Source organism: Hypanus sabinus, chromosome 10 (assembly GCF_030144855.1).
Source record: "Hypanus sabinus isolate sHypSab1 chromosome 10, sHypSab1.hap1, whole genome shotgun sequence".
In the NCBI taxonomy this organism is placed as follows: Eukaryota; Metazoa; Chordata; class Chondrichthyes; order Myliobatiformes; family Dasyatidae; genus Hypanus; species Hypanus sabinus.
Genome location: NC_082715.1, coordinates 28,021,750 through 28,046,800, shown reverse-complemented (window position 1 = coordinate 28,046,800; position 25,051 = coordinate 28,021,750). Strand labels below are relative to the sequence as shown.

General features: G+C 43.7%; 1 protein-coding gene across 2 annotated transcripts in view; it reads left to right on the top strand.

Moving 5' to 3' along the window:
- The first annotated feature begins 883 nt into the window (after positions 1-883).
- The window catches only part of med23 (mediator complex subunit 23), a 106,402-nt gene continuing 82,234 nt past the window's right edge, over positions 884-25,051 (top strand). The window contains exons 1-4 of one of the 2 annotated variants that reach the window (XM_059981567.1): positions 884-1,247; positions 12,541-12,572; positions 19,234-19,321; positions 20,213-20,337. In XM_059981567.1, the coding sequence (XP_059837550.1) occupies positions 1,107-1,247; positions 12,541-12,572; positions 19,234-19,321; positions 20,213-20,337 (386 nt within the window). In that variant the 5' untranslated portion in view covers positions 884-1,106. The remainder of the gene's footprint in view (positions 1,248-12,540; positions 12,573-19,233; positions 19,322-20,212; positions 20,338-25,051) is intronic. The other variant, XM_059981566.1, reaches the window with a different exon arrangement.

Genomic DNA, 25,051 nt, shown 5'->3' with positions numbered 1-25,051 from the left:
CCCCACAAGTTCATTCACCTTATTCCGAATACGAGACAGATTTAAATCAGCACCTTCAGTCCTGCATTCTTGGCCTTTCGGAATTTTGCCTCTGTGGTACAATTTAACTCATTGGTCTGTCTGCATTTGTACCCAATCATTGACTTGTCCTCCCATACATTCATCCATCATATACCTGTAAACCTGCTGGCTCATCCTCAGCTCTATCATACCGGTTCCCAATCCCCTGCCATATTAGTTTAAATCACTCCTAAATTTCTACAGATGTACAATGAAGGGCATCTCACACAAGACGCTGGAGGAACTTGGCAGGCCAGGCAGCACCTGTGGAAAAATGCAGTTGATGCTTTGGGCCGAAACCCTTCGACAGGGAATGACAAGCATCTGACCGGTTGCATGATTGCCTGGTTTGGAGCCTCCAACATACAGGATCTAAAGAGCCTGCAGAATGTTGTAGTATCACCAATCTGCATGGCAGGCTCAACATCCCAGCCATCAAGGACATCGTCAAAAGGATGCTCACGATCTGGGTAATGCCCTCTTATTGCTACCAACAGGGAGGAGGTACAAGAGTCTGAAGACCCACACTCCATGAACTTCTTCCCCTCTGCATCAGATTTTCGAACGGTCCACGGACCCATACACACCACCTCACTATTCCTCCTTTACACCTTGTAACAAAGTAATTTTTTATATATCGCATTGCTCTACTGCTACGAAACAACAAATTTCACGGCATACATTAAAGATAATAGACATTCTGAGAAATAAAACTCCAGCTGACAACGGGAGACTGTGGGTACATTTGCCAAAGCAGGAAGAGGGGAGCTTATGCTTTGCCTACGGGGATCGGAGTCCCTTCGGGCGGGCGATGAGGGTCCTTCGGCTGCCATATCGCGGTTGGCCGCAGGGGGAGCCGGGCTCGGGTGTTCAACCCCCCGCCACACCGAGTTCCTGAGGCGCGGGTGGTGGTCTCGTTCGTTGGACGAACCCGGTGGGGAGGAGAGCGTGAGCACGGACGGGCCCGCCCTCACCTTCCCTCCGACAGCACACTCGAGCCCGGCCGCCGGAACCTCGGTGTCGCAGCCCTTGCGGCCGGGCGGAGGATGAGGGGCGACGGCGCCAGCGATACAGGAAGCGGAAACTATTCGCGTTTTCGATGGGTATCAGCGGAGCGGGCAGCACAGGCGAGGAAAGTGGCCGTTTCCATGGAGACGCAGCTTCAAAGCATCTTCGAGGAGGTGGTGGTGCGTAAGCGTCTGAAAAAAGAGGGGAAAGATCCCATGAAGTGGGGTGGTGGGGAGGGAGGGCGAAGGGGAAGGAAAGTGGGGGAAGTGCATGGATCCAGTATCTGGAGGGAGGGAGTTTGGGGAAAGGATTCCGGGAAGAGAGGTTAGGTGGAGAGTTGGGAGGGAAAATGGTGGGATTCAGAATATTTGCAAATTTGTAATCGCTCACATGAGATGAAAACAGAATTATAGAATACGAATGCTGTCTAAACCAGTTGCAGGGGGATGGGAACCAGAGTGCTAGTACAGTTAGTAGACACGTGACGGCAGATGTTGGTAAGACCGCAGACAAAGTTAGGAATCAAAAGGTTGAGAGTGATGCGACTAGTGTCATAGAATCATTTGTATTTCGCTGTAAAGGCAAATAATAGTGCTGAAGATAAGCTAGCTGGTGTACAAACAGACAATGAGGGGAGGCTGATGGTAGGGCAAAATTGCAGTCAACAGGATGCGTTGAAATGTAAAAGGCAGACAAAATCAAAAAGAGTGAATACAGGACTGAAGTTGTGTTTGAATGTGCACAGTATACAGAATAAAGTAGATGAACTTCCAGCACTGTTGCAGATTGGCAGGTATCATGTTGTAGGCATCACTGAATCACGGCTAAAAGATTATAGCTGCGAGCTTAATGTCCAAGGATACACATTATATCAAAAGGATAGGCAGGAAGGCAGAGGGGGCAACTTTGTTCTGTTGATAAAAAATGAAATCAAATCATTAGAAAGAGGTGACATGGAGTCGGAAGGTGTTGAATCATTGTGGGTAGAGCTAAGGAACTGCAAGGGCAAAAAGACCCAGATGGGAGTTGTGTACAGACCCCAATTTGTAAAGATGTGGCCTACAAATTACAAAAGGGTGAAAGAAAATGCATGCCAAAAGGGCAATGTTACAAATAGTTGTGGGGGACTTCAATATGCAGGTAGATTGGAAAAATAAGGTTGGTGCTGAATTCCAGGATGGGAAATTTCTGGAGTGTCTACGAGATGGCTTTCTAGAGCAGCTCGTGGTTGAGCTTAATAAAGGATCAGCTATTCTGGATTGGGAGAGCTTAAGGTAAAATAACTTTTTCTTCTCTGGGCAAGCCAGTTTGTAATCCAGCGTTCTATTCATCATGGATTCCATGCATCTTAACCTTTGGCTGAGCCTCCCATGATGGACCTTTTAAAATGCCTTACCAGAATTCATCTCAACAACATCCACAACTTCACCTTCATCAATTACCCTCGCCATCTTATCAAAAAACTCAAATAAAATTGGTCAGATAAGACTTATCCTGCATAAAGCCATGCTGGCTCTCCCTGATTAGGCCATGGTTTTCCAAATGTTCGTAAATCCTTTCTCTAAAAATTTTTTATAAATGACCTGGATGAGGAAGTGGAGGGATGGGTTAGTAAGTTTGCTGATGACACGAAGGTTGGAGGTGTTGTGAATAGTGTGAAGTGCTGTCAGAGGTTACAGCGGGTCATTGATAGGATGCAAAACTGGGCTGAGAAGTGACAGATGGAGTTCAACCCAGATAAATGTGAAGTGGTTAGATTTGGTGGTCAAATATGATGGCAGAATATAATATTAATAGTAAGACTCTTAACAATGTGGAGGATAAGAGGGATCTTGGGGTCCAAGTCCATAGGATGCTCAAAGCTGCTGTGCAGGTTGACTCTGTAGTTAAGAAGGTGTATGGTGTATTGACCTTCATCAATCGTGGAATTGAATTTAGGAGTTGAGAGGTAATGTTGCAGCTATACAGGACCCTGGTTCGACCCCACTTGGAGTACTGTGCTAATTTCTGGTTGCCTCACTAAAGAAAGGATGTGGAAGCCATAGGTAGGATGCAAAGGAGATTTACAAGGATGTTGCCTGGGTTGAGGAGCATGCCTTATGAATACAGGTTGAGTGAACTCAGCCTTTTCTCCTCAGAGCGACAGAGGATGAGAGGTGACCTGATAGAGGTATATAAGATGATGAGAGGCATTGATCGTGTGGGAGAGTGTTATGTACCCCTGGGGTTCATATTTTCTGTGGACAATCACTTTAAAATGTCAAGAGAATGAGACTGACTTTTGGACTCTGAGCTGTTACAAAGATTGAGAGGGAGGTGTCCAACGCAATGAGAGAGACAGACAGACAGACAGAAACTGCTCGAAAGATTGATGTTATGGTTTCTCTACAAGCTTGTTTACCTTTCCACAAGGACACTTGCCTGCTTGTAAAGTTCTTACAGAGAGAGGAGGGCGGAGCAGGTTGATGGACAGCTGGAGTCCAGCAATTGACAATAAATACCAGGTTTGCAGATACACAGACAAACACACGGTTTTGGACACTGGACGAGCTTTGTTGTACCCACAGGAAGGTGGGGTTTTTGGAGGATCGATTCAAGGAAATCGATCAGTGGCTCTCGCAGTGTGAAAAGGTGCGACCGGTGGGGAATTATGTGTGTGTCCACCCTCGCCTGGGTGATAATTCCATCACTGAAGAACGGTCGTACGTGTTATGGTCACAGTCGGTGACTTCAACAGGAATTCGGAGTACAACGGGAAGGTCGACGGCATCAGCTCACCTCTCTCTCTTTCTCTCTCTCTCTCCAACGTTACTCAACTAACAACCTCGAACTGAACTGAACTCTCTTCATCATCGTAAGACTATATCCATCCACTCCTAGGATTGAAAGAGCCTAGTCTTGTTCCTATTTCCACACTTATATCATTGCTATCCTGTTTGAATGCTGAGTACCTATGTTCCATCTGCCTGCAGCCACCCGTTTCAATTCTACTTCCCATTTCCATTCCGACATGTCAGTCCATGGCCTCCTCTACCGTCGCAATGATGCCACACTCAGGTTGGAGGAGCAACATTTATTATCCGTCTGGGTTTCCTTCAGTCTGATGGCATGAACATCAATTTCTTGAAATTCCAGTAATTTTGCCCCCCGTCTCTATTCCCCCATTCCCATTTCCTTCTCTCACCTTATCTCCTGACCTGCCGATCACTTCCCTCTGGTGCTCCTTCCCCTTCCCTTTCCTCCATGGTCTTCTACTCTCTCATATCAGATTTCTCCTTCTCCAGCCCTTTATCCCTTTCACCAAATTCACCCCCTCCCACCTCCCAGTTTCACCCATCACCTACTACCTTGTACTTCTTCCTCCCCTCCCTTCATCTTATTACTCTGACTGCTCATCTTTTATTCCAGTCCTAATGAAAGGTTTCGGCCCGAAATGTTAACTGTTTACTGTTTTCCACAGATGCTGCCTGGCCTGATGAGTTCTCAACATCCAAGGCTCACTTACCTTGCCATCCTTATCCTTCCTTCTGATTGGAATATACCTGTCTTGAACTCATAGAACCATAGAAAATAGGTGCAGGAGTAGGCCATTTGGCCCTTTGAGCCTGCACCGCCATTCAGTATGATCATGGCTGATCATCCAACTCAGAACCCTGTACCTGCTTTCTCTCCATACCCCCTGATCCCTTTAGCCACAAGGGCCGTATCTAACTTCCTCTTAAATATAGCCAATGAACCGGCCTCAGCTGTTCTCTGTGGCAGAGAATTCCACATAATTCACCACTCTCTGTGTGAAGAAGTTTTTCCTCATCTCGGTCCTAAAAGGCTTCCCCTTTATCCTTAAACTGTGACCCCTCGTTCTGGACTTCCCCAACATCGGAAACAATCTTCCTGCATCTAGCCTGTCCAATCCCTTTAGAATTTTGTACGTTTCAATAAGATCCCCCCTCAATCTTCTAAATTCCAGTGAGTATAAGCCTAGTCGATCCAGTCTTTCTTCATATGAAAGTCCTGCCATCCCAGGAATCAATCTGGTGATCCTTCTCTGTACTCCCTCTATGGCAAGAATGGCTTTCCTCAGATTAGGGGACCAGAACTGCACACAATATTCTAGGTGCGGGCTCACCAAGGCCCTGTACAACTGCAGTAGAACCTCCCTGCTCCTGTACTCAAATCCTTTTGCTATGAATGCCAACATACCAGTTGCCTTTTTCACCACCTGCTGTACCTGCATGCCCACCTTCAATGATTGGTGTACAATGACACCCAGGTCTCCTTGCATCTCCCCTTTTCCTAATCGGCCACCGTTCAGATAATAATCTGTTTTCCTGATCTTGCAACTAAAGTGGATAACCTCACATTTATCCACATTAAATTGCATCTGCCATGAACTTGCCCACTCACCTAACCTATCCAGGTCACCCTGCATCCGTTTAGCATCCTCCTCACAGCTAACACCATAACTCTGTGTAGTTAGTCTTTAAACATGCAACACATGTTGGATATGGGCTTACTGAAAAGCACATATTCCCAATGAACTTCCCCTAGTTCCTGCCTAATGTTCTCGTATTTTGCTCTGCTTCAGTTTAATACTCTCTTACAAGGTCCATGCTTATCCCTATCTATAGCTACCTTAAGACTTAAGGAGATGTGGTCACTGTTCACCTACTGAAAGGTCAGTCACCTGGCCAGACTCATTACCTAGCACCGGGTCCAGTACAGCACCTCCTCTTGTTAGCCTATCTAAGAAAACTTCCAAGATGCACCTCTTGCACACGGTAGGTCCAGTTTATATTATGTAACACTTACCCAACAGGCTGTTATACGTCTAGGGGAAAAGGAGATCCAGCCACACACCATCCCACCTCCTGTACACGCAGGTGCTGTGAGAATCAAGTTTATGCCGCGCGTACACACACAATATCAAATTCACACCAGATACCATTATCGAATACACTTTAAAGATTTTACTAAAACTGGAAGAGTACTATGCAATACAGTATATATGAAGGAAAAGAAAATAAAGTAAAAGGCGCCAACTTATCAAAGTTCAGTCAGGTAATACCCACAGAACCCCAAAAATGAGCGCAGAGAGCTCCCTTTCTGTGGTCTTGGCCAGGTGGTCACGGCCTCTCTCTTGGTTGGATCAGTAGCCACTCCCTCTTGCGAAATGATATGGCCAACATGGCTGACTGACGACTTGCAGAACTGGCATTTGTCCAGGGAAAGCTTCAGCCCTTTCTCCTTAAGCCGGCTTAATACCTTTAACAGCCGCTCTTCATGTTCCTCCCAAAGTCGATCCAAACACTAACAAATCGTCCAGGTACACCAGCACCTCCAACAGATTCATATCCCCCACAGTCCTCTCCATGAGCCTCTGGAAGGTGGCTGGGGCCCCCGATATGCCCTGGGGCATTCGTTCAAACTGGAAGAACACCAGCAGGCAGATAAAGGCTGTCTTCTCTTTATCACCCTCACTCATCGGGATCTGGTAATGCCCACTCCTTAAGTCCAGCACACTGAACAATTTCGCTCCACTCAGGCAGGCCAATGCGTCTTCGACCCTCGGGACAGTATGTTGATCAGGGACATTTTGTCGATTCAAAGTCCTGTAGTCAACACACATGCGCATCCTCCCATTCTTCTTCCGTGCCACCACTATTGGGGACGCATAAGGACTTCTAGACTCAGCTATGATTCCGGCTTCCTTCAACTTGCACAAGTGCTGCCGCACATCCTCAACATCTGCTGGGGCCAGCCGCCGGGATCTCTCTCGGAACAGGGTGTCCTCCGTCACCCGGGGGATGGTGTGGCGAGTGCTTTTGGAGCAGCCAACATCAAACTCGCCCCGAGAAAAAACAGCTTCCATCTTCAGCATCTTCTCCACTAGCCTGCGTTTCCACTCGGTGACACTGGAGAATCCCTGAAGTTAAAGGCTTCAGCGGTCAGCTCCCTTCGATGCTCCACTCCCTCCCTGTTAGGGGTCCTCACTGGTGCGCTAGACATTACCGTCACTGGGAACAGATGCGCCAGCGGCATTCCCCTCTTAAAGGTGATTTCTCTTGCCGTAGTGTTCGGCACTCCAGGGAATCTGGGGGTCCCCATCACGAGTGCTACCTCCCCTGGTCGAATCACCTTGGGCCTCGCCTGTGTACACCACTGTCCCTCATTTACACTCTGGGTCCAGCCCTTGGGGGGGGGGGGGGGGCAACCTCTTCTTTGAATACCGCTTGAAACACTGGATGCACCGAGAGGGTCTCCAGAAAGTTTTTTCCCCCTTCCTCCTTACAAGCTCCCAGGAGCCATCACAATGGGGGAGTTAGTCCCCACCACACCGGTTTCCACCGGGTCTGGACACACCAACACCAAAGTCTCAATGGCTTTGGACACTCCCACATCACCCTCTGAGAACTCCAATCTCAGCGATAGGTACCCATCGTACGGGTACTCACCCTCGCTCACACCCCAAATCTGCAGGGTGTCAAATGGGGTTATGGGCAAATCCTTTAGATATTTGTTGTGAAAGACCGGTACAATAAGGTCATCTGCGATCCCATATCAAGAACGGATTTTGTGTAAACTCCCTCTATCCGTAGACACACCCTGGCACGGGGTCCTACCAGCCCAACTGGAATAGAGGCATGGGCACCCAGTGGTACCCTGGCTGATCTCTGGGGACGTGTTCCTCCAGAGGCTCCAGTCCATTCCCTCACTGAGCCTCTCCAAAGTTTCCAGACACCTCTTCCTTCTTAGTCACAGGGGGGCTTGCCCTCCGCTGGACTCCTTGTCTCTCACAATCCCACCGCAAATGTCCCTCCTCTCCACAGCACACCCTTGGCCACCCACAGTCCCGCCTGAAATGCCCCTCTTTCCCACAGTTAAAGCACACGCTGCCCGCTGCCCCTCCTCTTCCAGGATGGCCCCTGCTCCCAATCCACTGCACCGGCTGCCCCGGGGAGTGAGTACCTTCCCTGTTCTTCCCCTCCAGAGGGGGGGGGGGGTCCCTACTCCCCTGGGGGTTTTCAGTCCTCCACCCAGCCACCACTTACTGTATCGCTGAGGATCGCTCCCGGTGGCCCGAGCCCCTTTTCCACCCCAACACTCTCTCTTTCTCCCGCACCTCTCTGATCAGTTGCCTGAAGGATGGAGGGAGGCCCTTCCTATAAGCCTGCCGGATAGTCCACGCCACCTTGCCCTCCTCCAGAGAGCCACTGAATATCTGACTCATCCTCACGCTAGCCACGTCAGGCGCCTTCACTACCCCCCGGCACCGCATCCCCGTAAACATCCCCTCCATCCGAAATATGTACTCAGAGAGCTTTTCCCCTCTCCGTTGTTCCAGGCATTGAAACTCTGCTAAGAGCAGCCAGGGTTCCCCTGACAACCCAAAAGCTCCCTCCAAAACCAATGCATTCCTCCACAGAAACCCCAGGCTTTTCAGCTTTCAACTTCCGGACTGCTTTGGCTGCCAAACCCCTCAGACTTCCCACCAATCGCCGCCTCTTCTCCTCCTCTGAGCCTGGCCACTCCTCTAACATCAAAGACGCATGCTCGATCCAGGTCTCATAGTCCACCTCCCCATCCGGAGTAGGCTTGGCTTCGGAGAACACCCCCAGCTTCAGCTGTGGCCTCTCGACTGCTCCCACCAGGGAGTTAAGTGCGGCTGCCAGCTCCAAGGCTTCCACCCTACCTGGGGGGCGTGGTCTAGTCACGCCTTCCCCCTCCGACTCCCCCCGTACTAGTGACGAGCTCCTCTCTGGGGGCCACCTCTAGCTCTAGCTCCTCCTCTGGTGTCTCGTCATCCTCATCCTCGGAGAGGATGGGGAGAGGCTCCGCCTCCCCCAGAACACTGACCGTCGCTGGCAGTTCCAACGTCATGACGTCAGCACTCGTACGAACCAACACCCAACTAGACTCTACTTCTTTACCACACCGTCTAGCTACCAATTCCACCTGCCCAATATGTTTTATCAAACTTAACCCCTGCACTAACGCGTCTCCCGAAACTTGAAAATCCACTCCACTCACTACACACTTATACTGCACTGGTACATCTTCCAACTCACACCAGCTAACAATCTTATCTGTCCATCTCCGCTCTGCTGCCTGCGCGATTCCACAGCCCCTGACAATCCAATCCCAGACGAGCCGCCACAAATGTAACACTTACCCAACAGGCTGGTATATGTCTAGGGGAAAAGGAGATCCAGCCACACACCACCCCACCTCCCACAGGTGCTGTGAGAATCAAGTTTATGCTGCTCGTGCACACACAATATCAAACTCACACCAGATACTGTTACGGAATACACTTTAAAGATTTTACTGAAAGTAAAAGGCGCCAACTTATCAAAGTTCAGTCAGTTTAGTGCACGTCGTTGGAGCTTAACCATCGAACCAATCGACCCCTCGTCGCTTTCCTCCAACCTCCACGTCCTCGCACCTGGGACCACCCTGGTGGTCAACTGAGCAGTGCAGCGCACGTCCACCTTCCTCGGCGTCTCCTTCCCACCTCCCCTGAAAAGACCGCAAAACCCCCAATTTCCCAGCCTCACAAGACAAAATAACATTCCCCATTGGTTAACAAATGAATACAATCCCCATATCAGCAAGTCCAAAGCTAAACAACTGCAAGAGAAAACACTTAGACAAAAAAGCATTCCTACTGTCGCAAACCAAAGAAGCCATTTTGATTACATACACAGTACATTGTACAATTAGGAGAGCTGAAGTCTCCCATGATAACAACCTTATTGTTCTTACACCTCTCTTTTATCTGCAGCATAGCTGTTCTTCATTGTCATCATGACTGTTGGGTCTGTAGTACATTCCCATCAGAGTGTATGCACCCTTCTTATTTTTGAATTCTACTCATATAGACCCAGTGGATGAGCCTTCCATTATGTGCCCTCTGAGTGAGGCTATGATATTATCCCTGATTAATTGTGCAACTCATTCACATCTTTTACCTTCCTCTCTTTTCTAAAACATTCAAACCCCTGAGACATTAAGCACCTATTCCTGCCCCTCTCTCAATGAAATCTCTGTATTGGCCACAAAATTATAGCTCCATATACTGATCCATGCTCTCAAGTTCATTACCTTTACCCTTAATACTCCCTAGCATTAAAATACACATACTTCAAATTATCGTGCCCCAACTATCACATTGAACTGGGAATAATCCAGAGATTATTACCTTGAAGGTCCTGCTCTTCAGCTTCTTTCTTAACTTCCTCAATTCAGTGTGCAACACCTCTCCTCCCTTTTCTCCTTATGTCATTGGTGCCAATGTGCACCACAGCTTTTGGCTGCTCACCCTTCCCCTTGAGAATGTTCTGCACATGCTCTGAGACACCCTGGACTTAGCATTTGGGAGGCAACGCACCATCCTAGCACTTCTTACGTGGCCATAGAGTCTCATCACTTTTGCTCTGACTGACTTTATCCTTCCCTCAAAGGACATGAAGAAGGCTTTTGGCACATTGGCCTTCATAAGTCAAAGTACTGAGTACAGGAGATGGGATGTTATGTTGAAGTTGTATGAGATGTTGTTAGGGCCTAATTTGGAGTTCTGTGTGTAGTTTTGGTCACCTACCTACAGGAAAGATGTAAATAAATTTGAAAGAGTACAGGGAAAATTTACAAGGATGTTGCTTGGACTGAAGGACCTGAGTTATAAGGAAAGGTGGAGTAGTTTAGGACTTTATTCCTTGGAACCATAGAAGATTGAGGGGAGATCTGATAGAGGTATACAAAATTATGAAGAGTATAGATGGGGTAAATGCTAGTAGGCTTTTTTCACTGAGTTTGGGTGGGACTACAACTAGAGGTAATGGGCTAAGGGTGAAATATGAAAAATTTAAGAGGATCCTAAGGGGAAACCTCTTCACTCAGAGGATCATGAGAGTATGGAACAAACTTGTGCAAGTAAACTCATTTTCAACTTTTAAGATAAGTTTGGATAGGGACATGGATGATAGGTGTATGGGGGGGCTGTAGTCCCAGTGCAGGTCGATGGGACTAGGCAATTTAAATAGGCACAGATTAGATGTGCCATTTGCACTCTGTGCTGTACTTTTCTATATCTGTATGATTATGACTCTACACCACTTTTTGGAAGGGAGTTCCAGCATTTGGATCCCCTGACCATGAAGGACTGGTAATATAGTTCCAGATCAGAATGGTATGCAGCTTGCATGGGAACCTGCTGGTCCTGTTTTCTCAAGCGCCTGCTAAACTTGCCCATAATGATAGTGATTGTGAAGTTGTCGAAAATATCCTTGTTAAGTAAGTGTAACCCTCAGGTTTGGCCAGCTTCGTTAATCTAGGGGGAGAAAGCCTTCGGCCCAGCCAAACTTGTGAAATCTAGTTTGTGTGGATACTGTGTGATGTGTTCCCCTGTTACAAATAAATACCACAAAATAACAAACAGTACACAATATGCAATTAAACAATTGAGCTTTATAATTCTTAATTTGACTATAGGATTAGTAAGGAAATCAAAAAGAAAATGGGCCCATTTTAATGAAACAGTCTAATGCGCAGATTGGAGCTCTCTTTTCACTTCCGTTCGTTATCCACCATTTTCCCCAGGCTGTTGTCGACTCCCGACCCCATTCCAAGTCCACTTAGTCCTGCAGACTACAGCTTCCCCATTCTGGCATCTTCTCTCTCCATCTTGGCCAGAACCAAAAGCCCGTGAATCCCTTCTGTCAGACACGCTAGAAAGAAACAACGTGCCTCTCATTGGATGGTGCATGTTCCAAAGCTCCCAGTATTTCCAATCATAACCCAAACACTGCTGCTCCAGAGTGCAGTATATTTTGTAGATGATGTACATTTGTAGGTGTGTTTTGTAGATGGTGGCACTAAACATACGCCACTGTGGCCATGGTGAACCTTTGGTGAAGGAAATTAATGCTTATGCTTGTGGATGGGGTTTCAGTTAAGGGGCCTGCTGGATCCTTCAGGGTCCCAATCTTATTGAGTTAGCAGTCCAGTTTTCCAGACGAGTGAAGGCTATTGTATCGCACTTTTGACGTGCTTTGTACATGGCGGAAAGGCTTTTAGTTGTCAAAAAATGGAGCACTCACCTCAGAATACACAGTCTGTTGTAGATGGGATTGTTGTATGGCTGGTCCATCTGGGATTCTGGGTTCCCAGAAGTTGATGGTGGATGCCATTGAATGTCAAATGTACTGTATGTGGTTAGACTCTCTCTTGTTGGAGATGGTTGTTGCCTAGCAGTTTTGTGTCTAACAGTGACTTGTTACTTATTGGTTGTAAATATGTATTGAAAAGCCAACAAATTTCTGGTTATTTTTATTGACAGTTTATTAACTTCGGTTTTTGCTTTTTTTGTGTGTCTTCTCAGCAACCTACAATTTTTTCCTTTACTTATTAGACACCTACACATTTCCTTTGCTTTGAGCCCCAAATTTCATGAGCCTATTGTTTTTAATTTTGCAGAAAACTGAAGTAATTGAGGAAGCATTTGCTGGGTGAGTGTATATTTCCCATCTTAGCAATTTTGATTCAGACTTATTTGTCATGCACATGAAAACATGTTGTTTGTATTAAAAACCGACACACCACCCAAGGATGTGATGGGTTCAGCCCGCAACTGTCACCAATAATAATTGAGCTACAATGATAATAAATTTTTAATTGGGATTGGCTTGGACAGAATTTATTTTCTACATTTTAAAAAATTATTTGAATTTACTAAGATGATAGGTAAATAGTATTGAACAACACCTGAAGCAAATATCTCAGTGAAATATGTTAAGTATAATATTCGTGCATGCATTTTCTCTATCTTATTACCTTTAACAGTTGCTTCAAATTTACTTGTATAATATGGGCCATGATTCTAAGTTCTATTTGAAAGCCTATTTTTATTTACATACGCATACACTGCAAGGGTCAATTTTCATTGATAAGGTGTGTGTGAAGGACCAGGGGAAGCATAAAACTTGGAGAGCAGGTAAAGGTGAAAAAAATAGGGGTTTTATTACCCAGAATGTTTACAAACTCAACAGAAATGTTCTACAGTCCAAACTTGAATCAGCTAAACAGAACAGAACTTAGTTACACCAGATACTCAAACCAAGCGACACCACTCATCTCCTGACTGTGGGTTTAGATTCGATGCTGGCAGCTCCAGAGTACACCCCTGTGGGGCTGTAGCAGAGTGGCACAATCCAGTTATCTAGCCCCATCTACTTAGGCTGGTGTAATGCAACAACTCAGTCATTTACCAGACTATCAGGAGGTTGGTTGGCTACAGGACACTTAAAATGCCCACTGGTAATTGTAGCCGCCACAGTCTGAAGAAATCAAGGATTAGAAACTTGTTAGGTTGCTGTGTTGACCATATATCTGACTGCAAATTTCATTGCATTTACTTGGGTGAAGTTGACTGTAAATAAGATTCAATTTTAGAGCATTTTGCATTGCCTGTTCACTGTTAATCTGTCGAGCTGGTTGTTTATTGTGTGAGTTTGCAAATCCTGATTTTCACATGTAGTGTTTGAAGGAAAATAAGCAGGTTTACTGAAATTAGTCTTTGTTTAACCTCACAATTGACATTGTTTGGCACAAAGCTGACAAAATACTACGTTTTTTTAATTTCACGAGGCATCTTACACCAATGACATCACTGATGTCTGCCTTTTGACAGAGACATTAAACCAAGACTCTGTCTCTTCTCTTGAATTGAAGCTTTTAAGAAGAATGGGACGTTTATCCCTTGCCCCACCTAATCTTCCATGAAATCCAAGCAACACATACAAATTGATGGAGAAACTACACAGGCCAGGCTGCATCACTGGAAAAGAGTACATTTGCCGTTTAGGGCCGAGACCTTATCCTGATGAAGGCTCTCACCCCTAAAATGTTCAATGTACACTTTTCCACATTTCGTTTTGTGCAACCTTACATATCTAAGAAATGGTAGGCCACACAGCTTCCACAAACCGTTCCACAAACGTGTTCAACATGAACATGACCATATAACAATTACAGCACAGAAACAGGCCATCTCGGCCCTTCTAATCCATGCCGAACGCTTATTCTCACCTAATCCCACTGACCTGCACTCAGCCCATAACCCTCCATTCCTTTCCTGTCCATATATCTATCCAATTTTGCTTTAAATGACAATACTGAACCTGCCTCTACCACTTCTACTGGAAGCTCATTCCACACAGCTACCACTCTTTGAGTAAAGAAATTCACCCTCATGTTACCCTTAAACTTTTGCTCCCTAAGTCTGAACTCCTATCCTCATGTATGAATCTCCCCTACTCTCAATGGAAAAAGCCTATCCATGTCAACTCTATCTATCCCCTCATAATTTTAAATACCTCTATCAAGTCCCCCCTCAACCTTCTATGCTCCAAAGAATAAATATCTAACTTGTTCAATCTTTCCCTGTAACTTAGGTGCTGAAACCCAGGTAACATTCTAGTAAATCTCCTCTGTACTCTATTTTGTTGACATCTTTCCTATAATTCGGTGACCAGAACTGTACACAATACTCCAAATTCGGCCTTACCAATGCCTTGTACAATTTTAACATTACATCCCAACTCTTATACTCAATGCTCTGATTTATAAAGGCCAACATACCAAAAGTTTTCTTCACCACCCTATCCACATGAGATTCCACCTTCAGGGAACTATGCACCATTGTTCCTAGATCACTCTGTTCTACTGCATTCTTCAATGCCCTACCATTTACCATGTATGTCCTATTTTGATTATTCCTACCAAAATGTAGCACCTCACACTTATCAGCATAAAACTCCATCTGCCATCGCTCAGCCCACTCTTCTAACTGGCCTAAATCTCTCTGCAAACTTTGAAATCCTACTTCATTATCCACAATGCCACCTACCTTAGTATCATCTGCATACTACTAATCCAATTTGCCATCATCCAGTTCATTAATGTATATGACAAACAACATTGGACCCAGTACAGATCCCTGAGGCACACCACTAGTCACCAGACTCCAACCTGACAAACAGTTATCCACCACTACTCTCTGGCATCTCCTATCCAGCCACTGTTGAATCCATTTTACTACTTCAATATTAATACCTAACGATTGAACCTTCCTAACTAACCTTCCATGTGGAACCTTGTCAAAGGCCTTACTGAAGTCCATATAGACAACATCCACTGCTTTACCCTCGTCAACTTTCCTCATAACCTCTTCAAATAATTCAATAATAGACAATAGGTGCAGAAGTAGACCATTCGGCCTTTCGAGCCTGCACCGCCATTTTCAGATCATGGCTGATCAACTACTATCAATACCTGGTTCCTGCCTTGTCCCCATATCCCTTGATTCCCCTATTCATAAAATACCTATCTAGCTTCTTCTTGAAAGCATCCAGAGAATTGGCCTCCACTATCTTCCGAGGCAGTGCATTTCAGACCCCCACAACTCTCTGGGAGAAGAAGTTTTTCCTTAACTCTGTCCTAAATGACCTACCCCTTATTCTCAAACCATGCCCTCTGGTACTGGACTCTCCCAGCATCTGGAACATATTTCCTGCCTCTATCTTGTCCAATCCCTTAATAATCTTATATGTTTCAATCAGATCCCCTCTCAATCTCCTTAATTCCAGCGTATACAAGCCCAGTCTCTCTAACCTCTCTGCGTAAGACAGTCCAGACATCCCAGGAATTAACCTCGTGAATCTACGCTGTCCTTCCTTAACCCTGGAGACCAAAACTGTACACAATACTCCAGGTGTGGTGTCACCAGGGCTCTGTACAAATGCAAGAGGATTTCCTTGCTCTTGTACTCAATTCCCTTTGTAATAAAGGCCAACATTCCATTAGCCTTCTTCACTGCCTGCTGCACTTGCTCATTCACCTTCAGTGACTGATGAACAAGGACTCCTAGATCTCTTTGTATTTCTCCCTTACCTAACTCTACACCGTTCAGATAATAATCTGCCTTCCTGTTCTTACTCCCAAAGTGGATAACCTCACACTTATTCACATTAAGCGTCATCTGCCAAGTATCTGCCCACTCACCCAACCTATCCAAGTCATCCTGAATTCTCCTAACATCGTCATCACATGTCACACTGCCACCCAGCTTAGTATCATCAGCAAATTTGCTGATGTTATTTTCAATGCCTTCATCTAAATCGTTGATGTAAATTGTAAACAGCTGTGGTCCCAATACCGAGCCCTGTGGCACCCCACTGGTCACCACCTGCCATTCCGAGAAACACCCATTCACCGCTACCCTTTGCTTTCTATCTGCCAACCAGTTTTCTATCCATGTCAATGTCTTCCCCCCCGATGCCCTGAGCTTTGATTTTACCCACCAATCTCCTATGTGGGACCTTATCAAATGCCTTCTGAAAATCGAGGTACACTACATCCACTGGATCTCCCCCGTCTAACTTCCTGGTTACATCCTCGAAAAACTCCAACAGATTAGTCAAGCATGACTTACCCTTGGTAAATCCATGCTGGCTCGGCCCAATCCTATCACTGCCATCTAGATATGCCACTATTTCATCCTTAATAATGGACTCTAACATCTTCCCCACCACCGACGTCAGGCTGACAGGTTGATAGTTCTCTGTTTTCTCTCTCCCTCCTTTCTTAAAAAGTTGGATAACATTAGCCATTCTTCAATCCTCAGGAACTGATCCTGAATCTAAGGAACATTGGAAAATGATTACCAATGCATCCGCAATTTCCAGAGCCACCTCCTTTAGTACCCTAGGATGCAGACCATCTGGACCTGGGGATTTGTCAGCCTTCAGTCCCATCAGTCTTCTCATCACCGTTTCCTTCCTAATGTCAATCTGTTTCATTTCCTCTGTTACCCTATGTCCTTGGCCCATCCAAACATCTGGGAGATTGCTTGTGTCTTCCTTAGTGAAAACAGATCTAAAGTACTCATTAAATTCTTCTGTCATTTCTCTGTTTCCCATAACAATTTCACCCAATTCATTCTTCAAGGGCCCAACATTGTTCTTAACTATCTTCTTTCTCTTTACATACCTAAAAAAGCTTTTGCTATCTTCCTTTATATTCCTGGCTAACTTGAGTTCGTACCTCATTTTTTTCTTCCTGTATTGTCTTTTTCTGTTGTTCCTTAAAAACTTCCCAATCATCTGTCCTCCCACTCACCTTAGCTCTGTCATACTTCCTTTTTTTTTAATGCTATGCAATCTCTGACTTCCTTTGTCAACCACTGTGGCCCCTTTCCCCCCTTTGAATCCCTCCTTCTTTGGGGGATTAACCTGATTTTACACCTTATGTATTATTCCCAAGAATGCCTGCCATTGCTGTTCCACTGTCTTTTCTGCTAGGCTATCCGTCCAGTCAACTTTGGCCAGCTCCTCCCTCATGGCTCCATTGTTTCCCCTGTTCAACTGCAACACTGACACCTCCGAGCTGCCCTTATCCTTCTCAAATTGCAGATAAAAACTTATCATATTATGATCACTACCTCCTAATGGCTCCTTTACTGCAAGATCGCTTATCAAATCCTGTTCTTTACATGACACTAAATCCAGAATAGTCTTGTCCCTGGTCGGCTCTCATACAAGCTGTTCCAAGAATGCATCCCGTAGGCACTCTACAAACTCCCTATCCCGTGGTCCAGCACCAACCTGATTCTCCCAGTTCACCTGCATGTTGAAATCCCCCATATCTACTGCGACATTACCTTTGCCACATGCCAATGTTAACTCCCTATTCAACTTGCACCCAATATCCATGGTACTGTTTGGTGGCCTGTAGACAACAGCCATTTGGGTCCTTTTGCCCTTACTGTTCCTCTGTTCTATCCACACAGACTCTACTTCTCCTTGACCCTATGTCCCCCCTTGCAAAGGACTGAATCTCATTCCTCACCAACAGGCCCTTGTACATTCATTTCCCAGATTTTCCATAAGATTTGTCAAACATGATCTTCCACACACAAATGACTGATCTGTGCCAGGCCTAATTTCTTTAGTGTCAATCACTCTAGCCCTCAATTTCTGTAACTATATTGGTATCAATGTTTTTGATGTTATAACATGGACAACATTTTTACAACCATTGATTGCAAAGATGCTCTAAGATGTCTTGAATAAAAACTGCTATATAACGTAAAGTCTTTGTTTTTTTTTCCCCAAGCAGTTATTGCATCTGTATGTTCCTAAAATGACTCTTAAGCTCAGGTGTTAGTTAATAAGTTAAATTCTTTGTACTACAGTTCATTTTTTGGTGGTTTATATAATCTTTTACCTGTTTTCTGGGGAACCTGTTCCTTCTGAAATCTAAAACATCCATTTGCATTGTTTCTAACAATTACTTGGGAGTTCAATCTTTCACTTCCTTTAGCTGCTTTTTTTTGACGTCTTAGGCCCTGAAGACCTCTTTCATTCCTATCTGTTACTTCTTCAATACAACTTTATTATGTCCATTCTTTGTTTTGCTTGTCCAAAATAGCAACTTCAAACACTTCATTATTCTGCAGTCTCGTGTCTCCACTTCATTAATCACTGATCTTTCAATCAGTATTCTGGCACCTTTCTTCTAGTTCCATTCAATTTGCCCACCCTTGTGTAACACCAGGGGAATCAAGGGCCATCAAATGCTACAGTTTTTCTATTACAGAAAACATTCATTGTGAAGTAACCGCTATGTTCACATTTTGCTTTTCAATAACTTATTATATCAATATCCTGGCCTGCACTTTAAGTTGGCTTGCAAGTTGTTTCATGGAAGTCTGATCCACAAATGTGATCAGCATTGATGTGAATCAATTGTCAGTCAGCACTTTGGTCAATCTCTCCATCAGGTTTCATATTTCTATGTGCCCAGTCAAAATGTGGTTAGTGCCACAATTAATTTCCAAGGACCTTGGGATATAAAACAACAATTGTGCTGATTAACATCAAATGCATTAACAGAGTAACCTAACCAGAAGAATATAGATGAGTAAATATATAATGGAAAAGGAATGTACTTCCAAACATTGATTTTTGATTAGTTAGCTACAATGTAGAATTTTTATAACATATGTATTTGTAGTTTGTTTCTTTATAAAACTTAAAACACTTGGCTGTTAATTGCCTTGTGCCGATATTTGTTTTTGTTTATAAACACTTTAAAACAAATCTTTCACAGTATGTTTATGGACACAGCTGAAGATGAAAGAACCAAGCTGATCAGTTGTCTCGGAGCATTTAGACAACTCTGGGTGACACTCCCTCAGGTTAGAATCCAAAAGATCATTACAGTGGATTTGGTTAATTGGGCCATCAGTTAATCAGGGCAGCCATTTATTTGGGACAATTCTTAAAGAACAAAATCTAAATAGAAAAAAAATTCAGGATTCCTTTCATTTATTTGGGACACCATGATGCTTAATTGGGACAGGACACTTGCTGAAAAGTTTCTAACTAGCATCAGTTGCGTACACTTGTGTGGCAGTTAGATACTACACCGTGCTTTGAGCGATTAGTTTTTAAATAGCATCAGTTGTGTGTTTGTGTTCAAAAAGCAGTGATGTTCATCACTGATAGTTGGTGAGAAATAAGCAGTAAGACAATTTGGAACTGTTTTGCTCACCATGGTTTCAAGCATTCAGGCTCAGAGATGCCAGGAACTGCTGGGAGTGAAAATGAAATGGTTTCATTACTTCAACAAGTTATGGATTACAAATAATTTGAAGATATCGACAATCATCTTGAATATTACAATGAAAATGAAGATTTGGAGGATACAAACATTGTCTAAAACATTGTACGAAGCAGTCCATTATCTGCACTAGGTATCTGAGCTGATTTTGTTCTTTTATAGTCATTCAAAAGAACACAGATGAATTCTTCCATTGGTAACTATTTGGAACTAATACAGAGTTTTATAGCACCGTGGAGGTATTGGTAGTGTTCTAATTTATCCTGTATGTAATTTAAATACATTTATACTCATTTAAATGACAGTTTGTCTTTTTATACCTTTTAACTATTTCCATTAAACTTCTGATGTGCCCCAATTAACCAGAATCCACTGTATTTACCTGAAATATATTTTCAGTTAAAGTTAATTTAATTTTGTATGAAGTTCTTCATATGATACATTGATAAATACTTTTGACTGCTAGGAATCACATGAACAGTGTGTGCTGTGGATTGTTCGCTTCATCCATGGACAACACAATCCCAAGAGGATTTCCTTTCTGTATGATTGCTTGGCTATGGCAGTTGAAAGTGGACTGCTACCACCCAGGTATAACTGAAAGGAGAAAGCAAAATGTTTTAATTTTTTTGTTGGATGAATGATTTAAATTTATCAAATAATCAAATGCATGAAATTTGAAAATACTTAATTGCTATGAATATATCAAATTTTACAGCTTTAGAATGTGACTTATTCTGATAGTGTTATTTGTTTAGCTTATCTACTATAGCTCTGCTATGTTTTTATCATAAAGGAAATTATGTGTTCTAAGAGGTACTCTCATTATGTGAATTTTCTCCATAACAAAGCCAACCACTGGCATTTGGGAAATAGCTTTACAGGATTTATTTAACTATGCTATAATTTTAATGGTATTCTTGAACACTGTGGTCGGGCTTTGACATTTTACACCAGTTTACAGTTAAATGCAATGTACTGGCTGGAGACCAGCTACTCAGCCTCAATATGCAGTGACCAAATTATATCTGTAGGGTTCAGGTTGGGTAGCAAAAATAAAAAAATGATGTAAGTGGAATCAGATCGAGCTATAGTAGCTCTTTATAAATGATACACTAGGCTCGAAGCAGATTGTCTAGAAATAGCCAGGAGGGTGAATGTAACACTCAAGAGGGGGTTTCTAATTCTCAATGCCCGGTTGCACTGTAAGATCTGGCTACCTAACCTGGCCCCATAGAACCCAATAAAATAGCATTGATAGGTCAGGTTGGATATGAAAAAACAAAAAAAATTCTGCTCTGGGCCTGAGTCAGTTGATTTTTGCTCTGATTGGGTCAAGTTCAGCTTCAATACTTTATACCCAAGCAGATTATTAGTGCTAGCAATTTAACCACCACAGCAACTGTTCACCAGTTTGATATGCTATCGAAGAATATTATGTGAATTCAGGTAAAACTAGTTTTTTTTTAAAAAAAGCATTCCAATTGTGAAAGAACAGTGTCAGTGATGAAATAGAATGCTCCAACATTGAACTTTAATCAGATCAGATAGATTCTCGATTGGACATGGCACCAAAGGTTATGAGGAGAAGGCTGGGAACTGGAGATGAGGAGGAGAAAAGAAAAGATCAGTCTTAATTGAACGGTGGAGCAGACTCGATGGGCCAGATGGCCTGATTCTACTCCTATGTCTTATAAGCCTGCTTTCAATACTTGTAACAGTTAACATTAAGTCCCCTTTAACAGAGGGGGTTTGAAGTTCAAGTTCATTTTATTGTCATTCAACCGCATACTTGTATACCACCAAAGAAATAATGTTGCTCCAGACCAAAGTGCACAACACAGTACTATAACACATAAAGTAATATTACTACAAATAAATTAACAAATAATATGGTGCATTTATTACAGTATGTGCTACCAGCTCTGCAAACATGAAGGGACCTGGGTGGTGGCAATGCGTATAGTAGTATTACAGCCTGGGGGGAGAAACTATTTTTCATCCTGTCGTCCAGGGCAAAAAGCAAAAAGAGCCACTTTTCAACATAATTGTATAAGGGCTAAGAGTGTTGTAAAAACAAGCCTGAAGGCTTTGTGTGTCAATGCGAGGAGCATTTGTAACAAGGTGGATGAATTGAATGTGCAGATAATTATTAATGAATATAATATAGTTGGGATCACAGAGACATGGCTCCAGGGTGACCAAGGATGGGAGATCAACATCCAGGGATATTCAATATTCAGGAGGGATAGACAGGAAAGAAAAGGAGGTGGGGTAGCATAGCTGGTTGGAGAGGAGATTAACACAATAGACAGGAAGGACATTAGCCTGGAGGATGTGGAATCGATATGGGTAGAGCTGCATAACACTAAGGGGCAGAAAATGCTGGTGGGAGTTGTGTACATGCCACCTAACGGTAGTAGTGAGGTTGGGGATGGCATTAAACAGGAAATTAGAAATGCGTGCAGTAAAGGAACAGTAGTTATAATGGGTGACTTCAATCTACATATAGATTGGGTGAACCAAATTGGTAAGGGTGCTGAGGAAGAGGATTTCTTGGAATGTATGCGGGATGGTTTTCTGAACCAACATGTCGAGGAACCAACTAGGGAGCAGCCATTCTAGATTGGGTATTGAGCAATGAGGAAGGGTTAGTTAGCAATCTTGTCGTGCAAGGCCCCTTGGGTAAGAGTGACCATAATATGGTGGAATTCTTCATTAAGATGGAGAGTGACATAGTTAATTCAGAAACAAAGGCTCTGAACTTAAAGAAGGGTAACTTTGAAGGTATGAGACATGAATTAGCTAAGATGACTGGCAAATGATACTTAAAGGGTTGACGGTGGATATGCAGTGGCAAGCATTTAAAGATCGCATGGATGAACTACAACAATTGTTCATCCCAGTTTGGCAAAAGAATAAACCAGCGAGGGCAGTACACCCGTGGCTGACAAGGGAAATTAGGGATAGTATCAAGTCCAAAGAAGAAACATATAAATTAGCAAAAAAAAGCGGCACACCTGAGGATTGGGAGAAATTCAGAGACCAGCAGAGGAGAACAAAGGGCTTAATTAGGAAAGGAAAAAAGATTATGAGAGAAAGCTGGCAGGGAACATAAAAACTGACTCTAAAAGCTTTTATAGATACGTGAAAAGAAAAAGATTGGTCAAGACAAATGTAGGTCCTTTACAGTCAGAAACAGGTGAATTGATCACAGGGAACAAAGACATGGCAGACCAATTGAATAACTACTTTGGTTCTGTCTTCACTAAGGAGGACATAAATAATCTTCTGGAAATAGTAAGGGACCGAGGGTCTAGTGAGATGGAGGAACTGAGGGAAATACGTGTTAGTAGGGAAGTGGTGTTAGGTAAATTGAAGGGATTAAAGGCAGATAAATCCCCAGGGCCAGATGGTCTGCATCCCAGAGTGCTTAAGGAAGTAGCCCAAGAAATAGTGGATGCATTAGTGATAATTTTTCAAAACTCCTTAGATTCTGGATTAGTTCCTGTGGATTGGTGGCTAATGTAACCCCACTTTTTAAAAAAGGAGGGAGAGAGAAACCGGGGAATTATAGTCTGACATCAGTGGTGGGGAAATGCTAGAGTTGGTTATCAAAGATGTGATAACAGCACATTTGGAAAGAGGTGAAATTATTGGACAAAGTCAGCATGGATTTGTGAAAGGAAAATCATGTCTGACGAATCTTATAGAATTTTTTGAAGATGTAACTAGTAGAGTGGATAGGGGAGAGCCAGTGGATGTGGTATATTTGGATTTTCAAAAGGCTTTTGACAAGGTCCCACACAGGAGATTAGTGTGCACACTTAAAGCACACGGTATTGGAGGTATGGCATTGATGTGGATAGAGAATTGGTTGGCAGACAGGAAGCAAAGAGTAGGAGTAAACAGGACCTTTTCAGAATGGCAGGCAGTGACTAGTGGGGTACCACAAGGCTCAGTGCTGGGACCCCAGTTGTTTACAATATATATTAATTTAGACGAGGGAATTAAATGCAGCATCTCCAAGTTTGTGGATGACACAAAACTGGGCGGCGGTGTTAGCTGTGAGGAGGGTGCTAAGAGGATGCAGGGTGACTTGGATAGGTTAGGTGAGTGGGCAAATTCATGGCAGATGCAATTTAATGTGGATAAATGTGAGGTTATCCACTTTGGTTGCAAGAACAGGAAAACAGATTATTATCTGAACGGTGGCCAATTAGGAAAAGGGGAGGTGCAACAAGACCTGGGTGTCATTGTACACCGCATGCAGGTACAGCAGGCGGTGAAAAAGGCAAATGGTATGTTGGCATTCATAGCAAAAGGATTTGAGTACAAGAGCAGGGAGGTTCTACTGTAGTTATACAAGGCCTTGGTGAGACCGTACCTAGAGTATTATGTGCAGTTTTGATCCCCTAATCTGAGGAAAGACATTCTTGCCATAGAGGGAGTACAAAGAAGGTTCACCAGATTGATTCCTGGGATGGCAGGACTTTCATATGAAGAAAGACTGGATCGACTAGGCTTATACTCACTGGAATTTTGGAATTTAGAAGATTGAGGGGGGATCTTATTGAAACATATAAAATTCTAAAGGGATTGGACAGGCTAGATGCAGGAAGATTATTTCCAATGTTTGGGAAGTCCTGAACGAGGGGTCACAGTTTAAGGATAAAGGGGAAGCCTTTTAGGACCGAGATGAGGAAAAACTTCTTCACACAGAGAGTGGTGAATTATGTGGAACTCTGCCACAGGAAACAGTTGAGGCCGGTTCATTGGCTATATTTAAGAGGAAGTTAGATATGGCCCTTGTGGCTAAAGGGATCAGGGGGTATGGAGAGAAAGCAGGTACAGGGTTCTGAGTTGGATGATCAGCCATGATCATACTGAATGACGGTGCAGGCTCGAAGGGCCAAATGACCTACTCCTGCACCTATTTTCTAAGTTTCTATCATTTCTTGTCCTAATGCCATGGGATCTCCTGCCTTGATGGTAGGACGTCAAAGAAATTGTTGGGTGGATGGGAAAGATCACTGACAATGATAAGCACCTTGCCTATGTAGCACTCCTAATAAATGCCTCTGCTGAGTGGAAGAGAGACTCCGATGATCCTCTCATCAGTCCTCACTATTCTTTGTTGGAACTTCTTCGCAACATAAACTTTGAATATAATGGAATATGTCACCTGTTAGCTTACGGCAATAAGTGGCAATCCTTAAAAATATATTTTGCATTGTGATTGAGATCCTTTTTCTCAATATATTGAGTAATATTTGCATTACTGACATCTTAAAAATTAACAGCA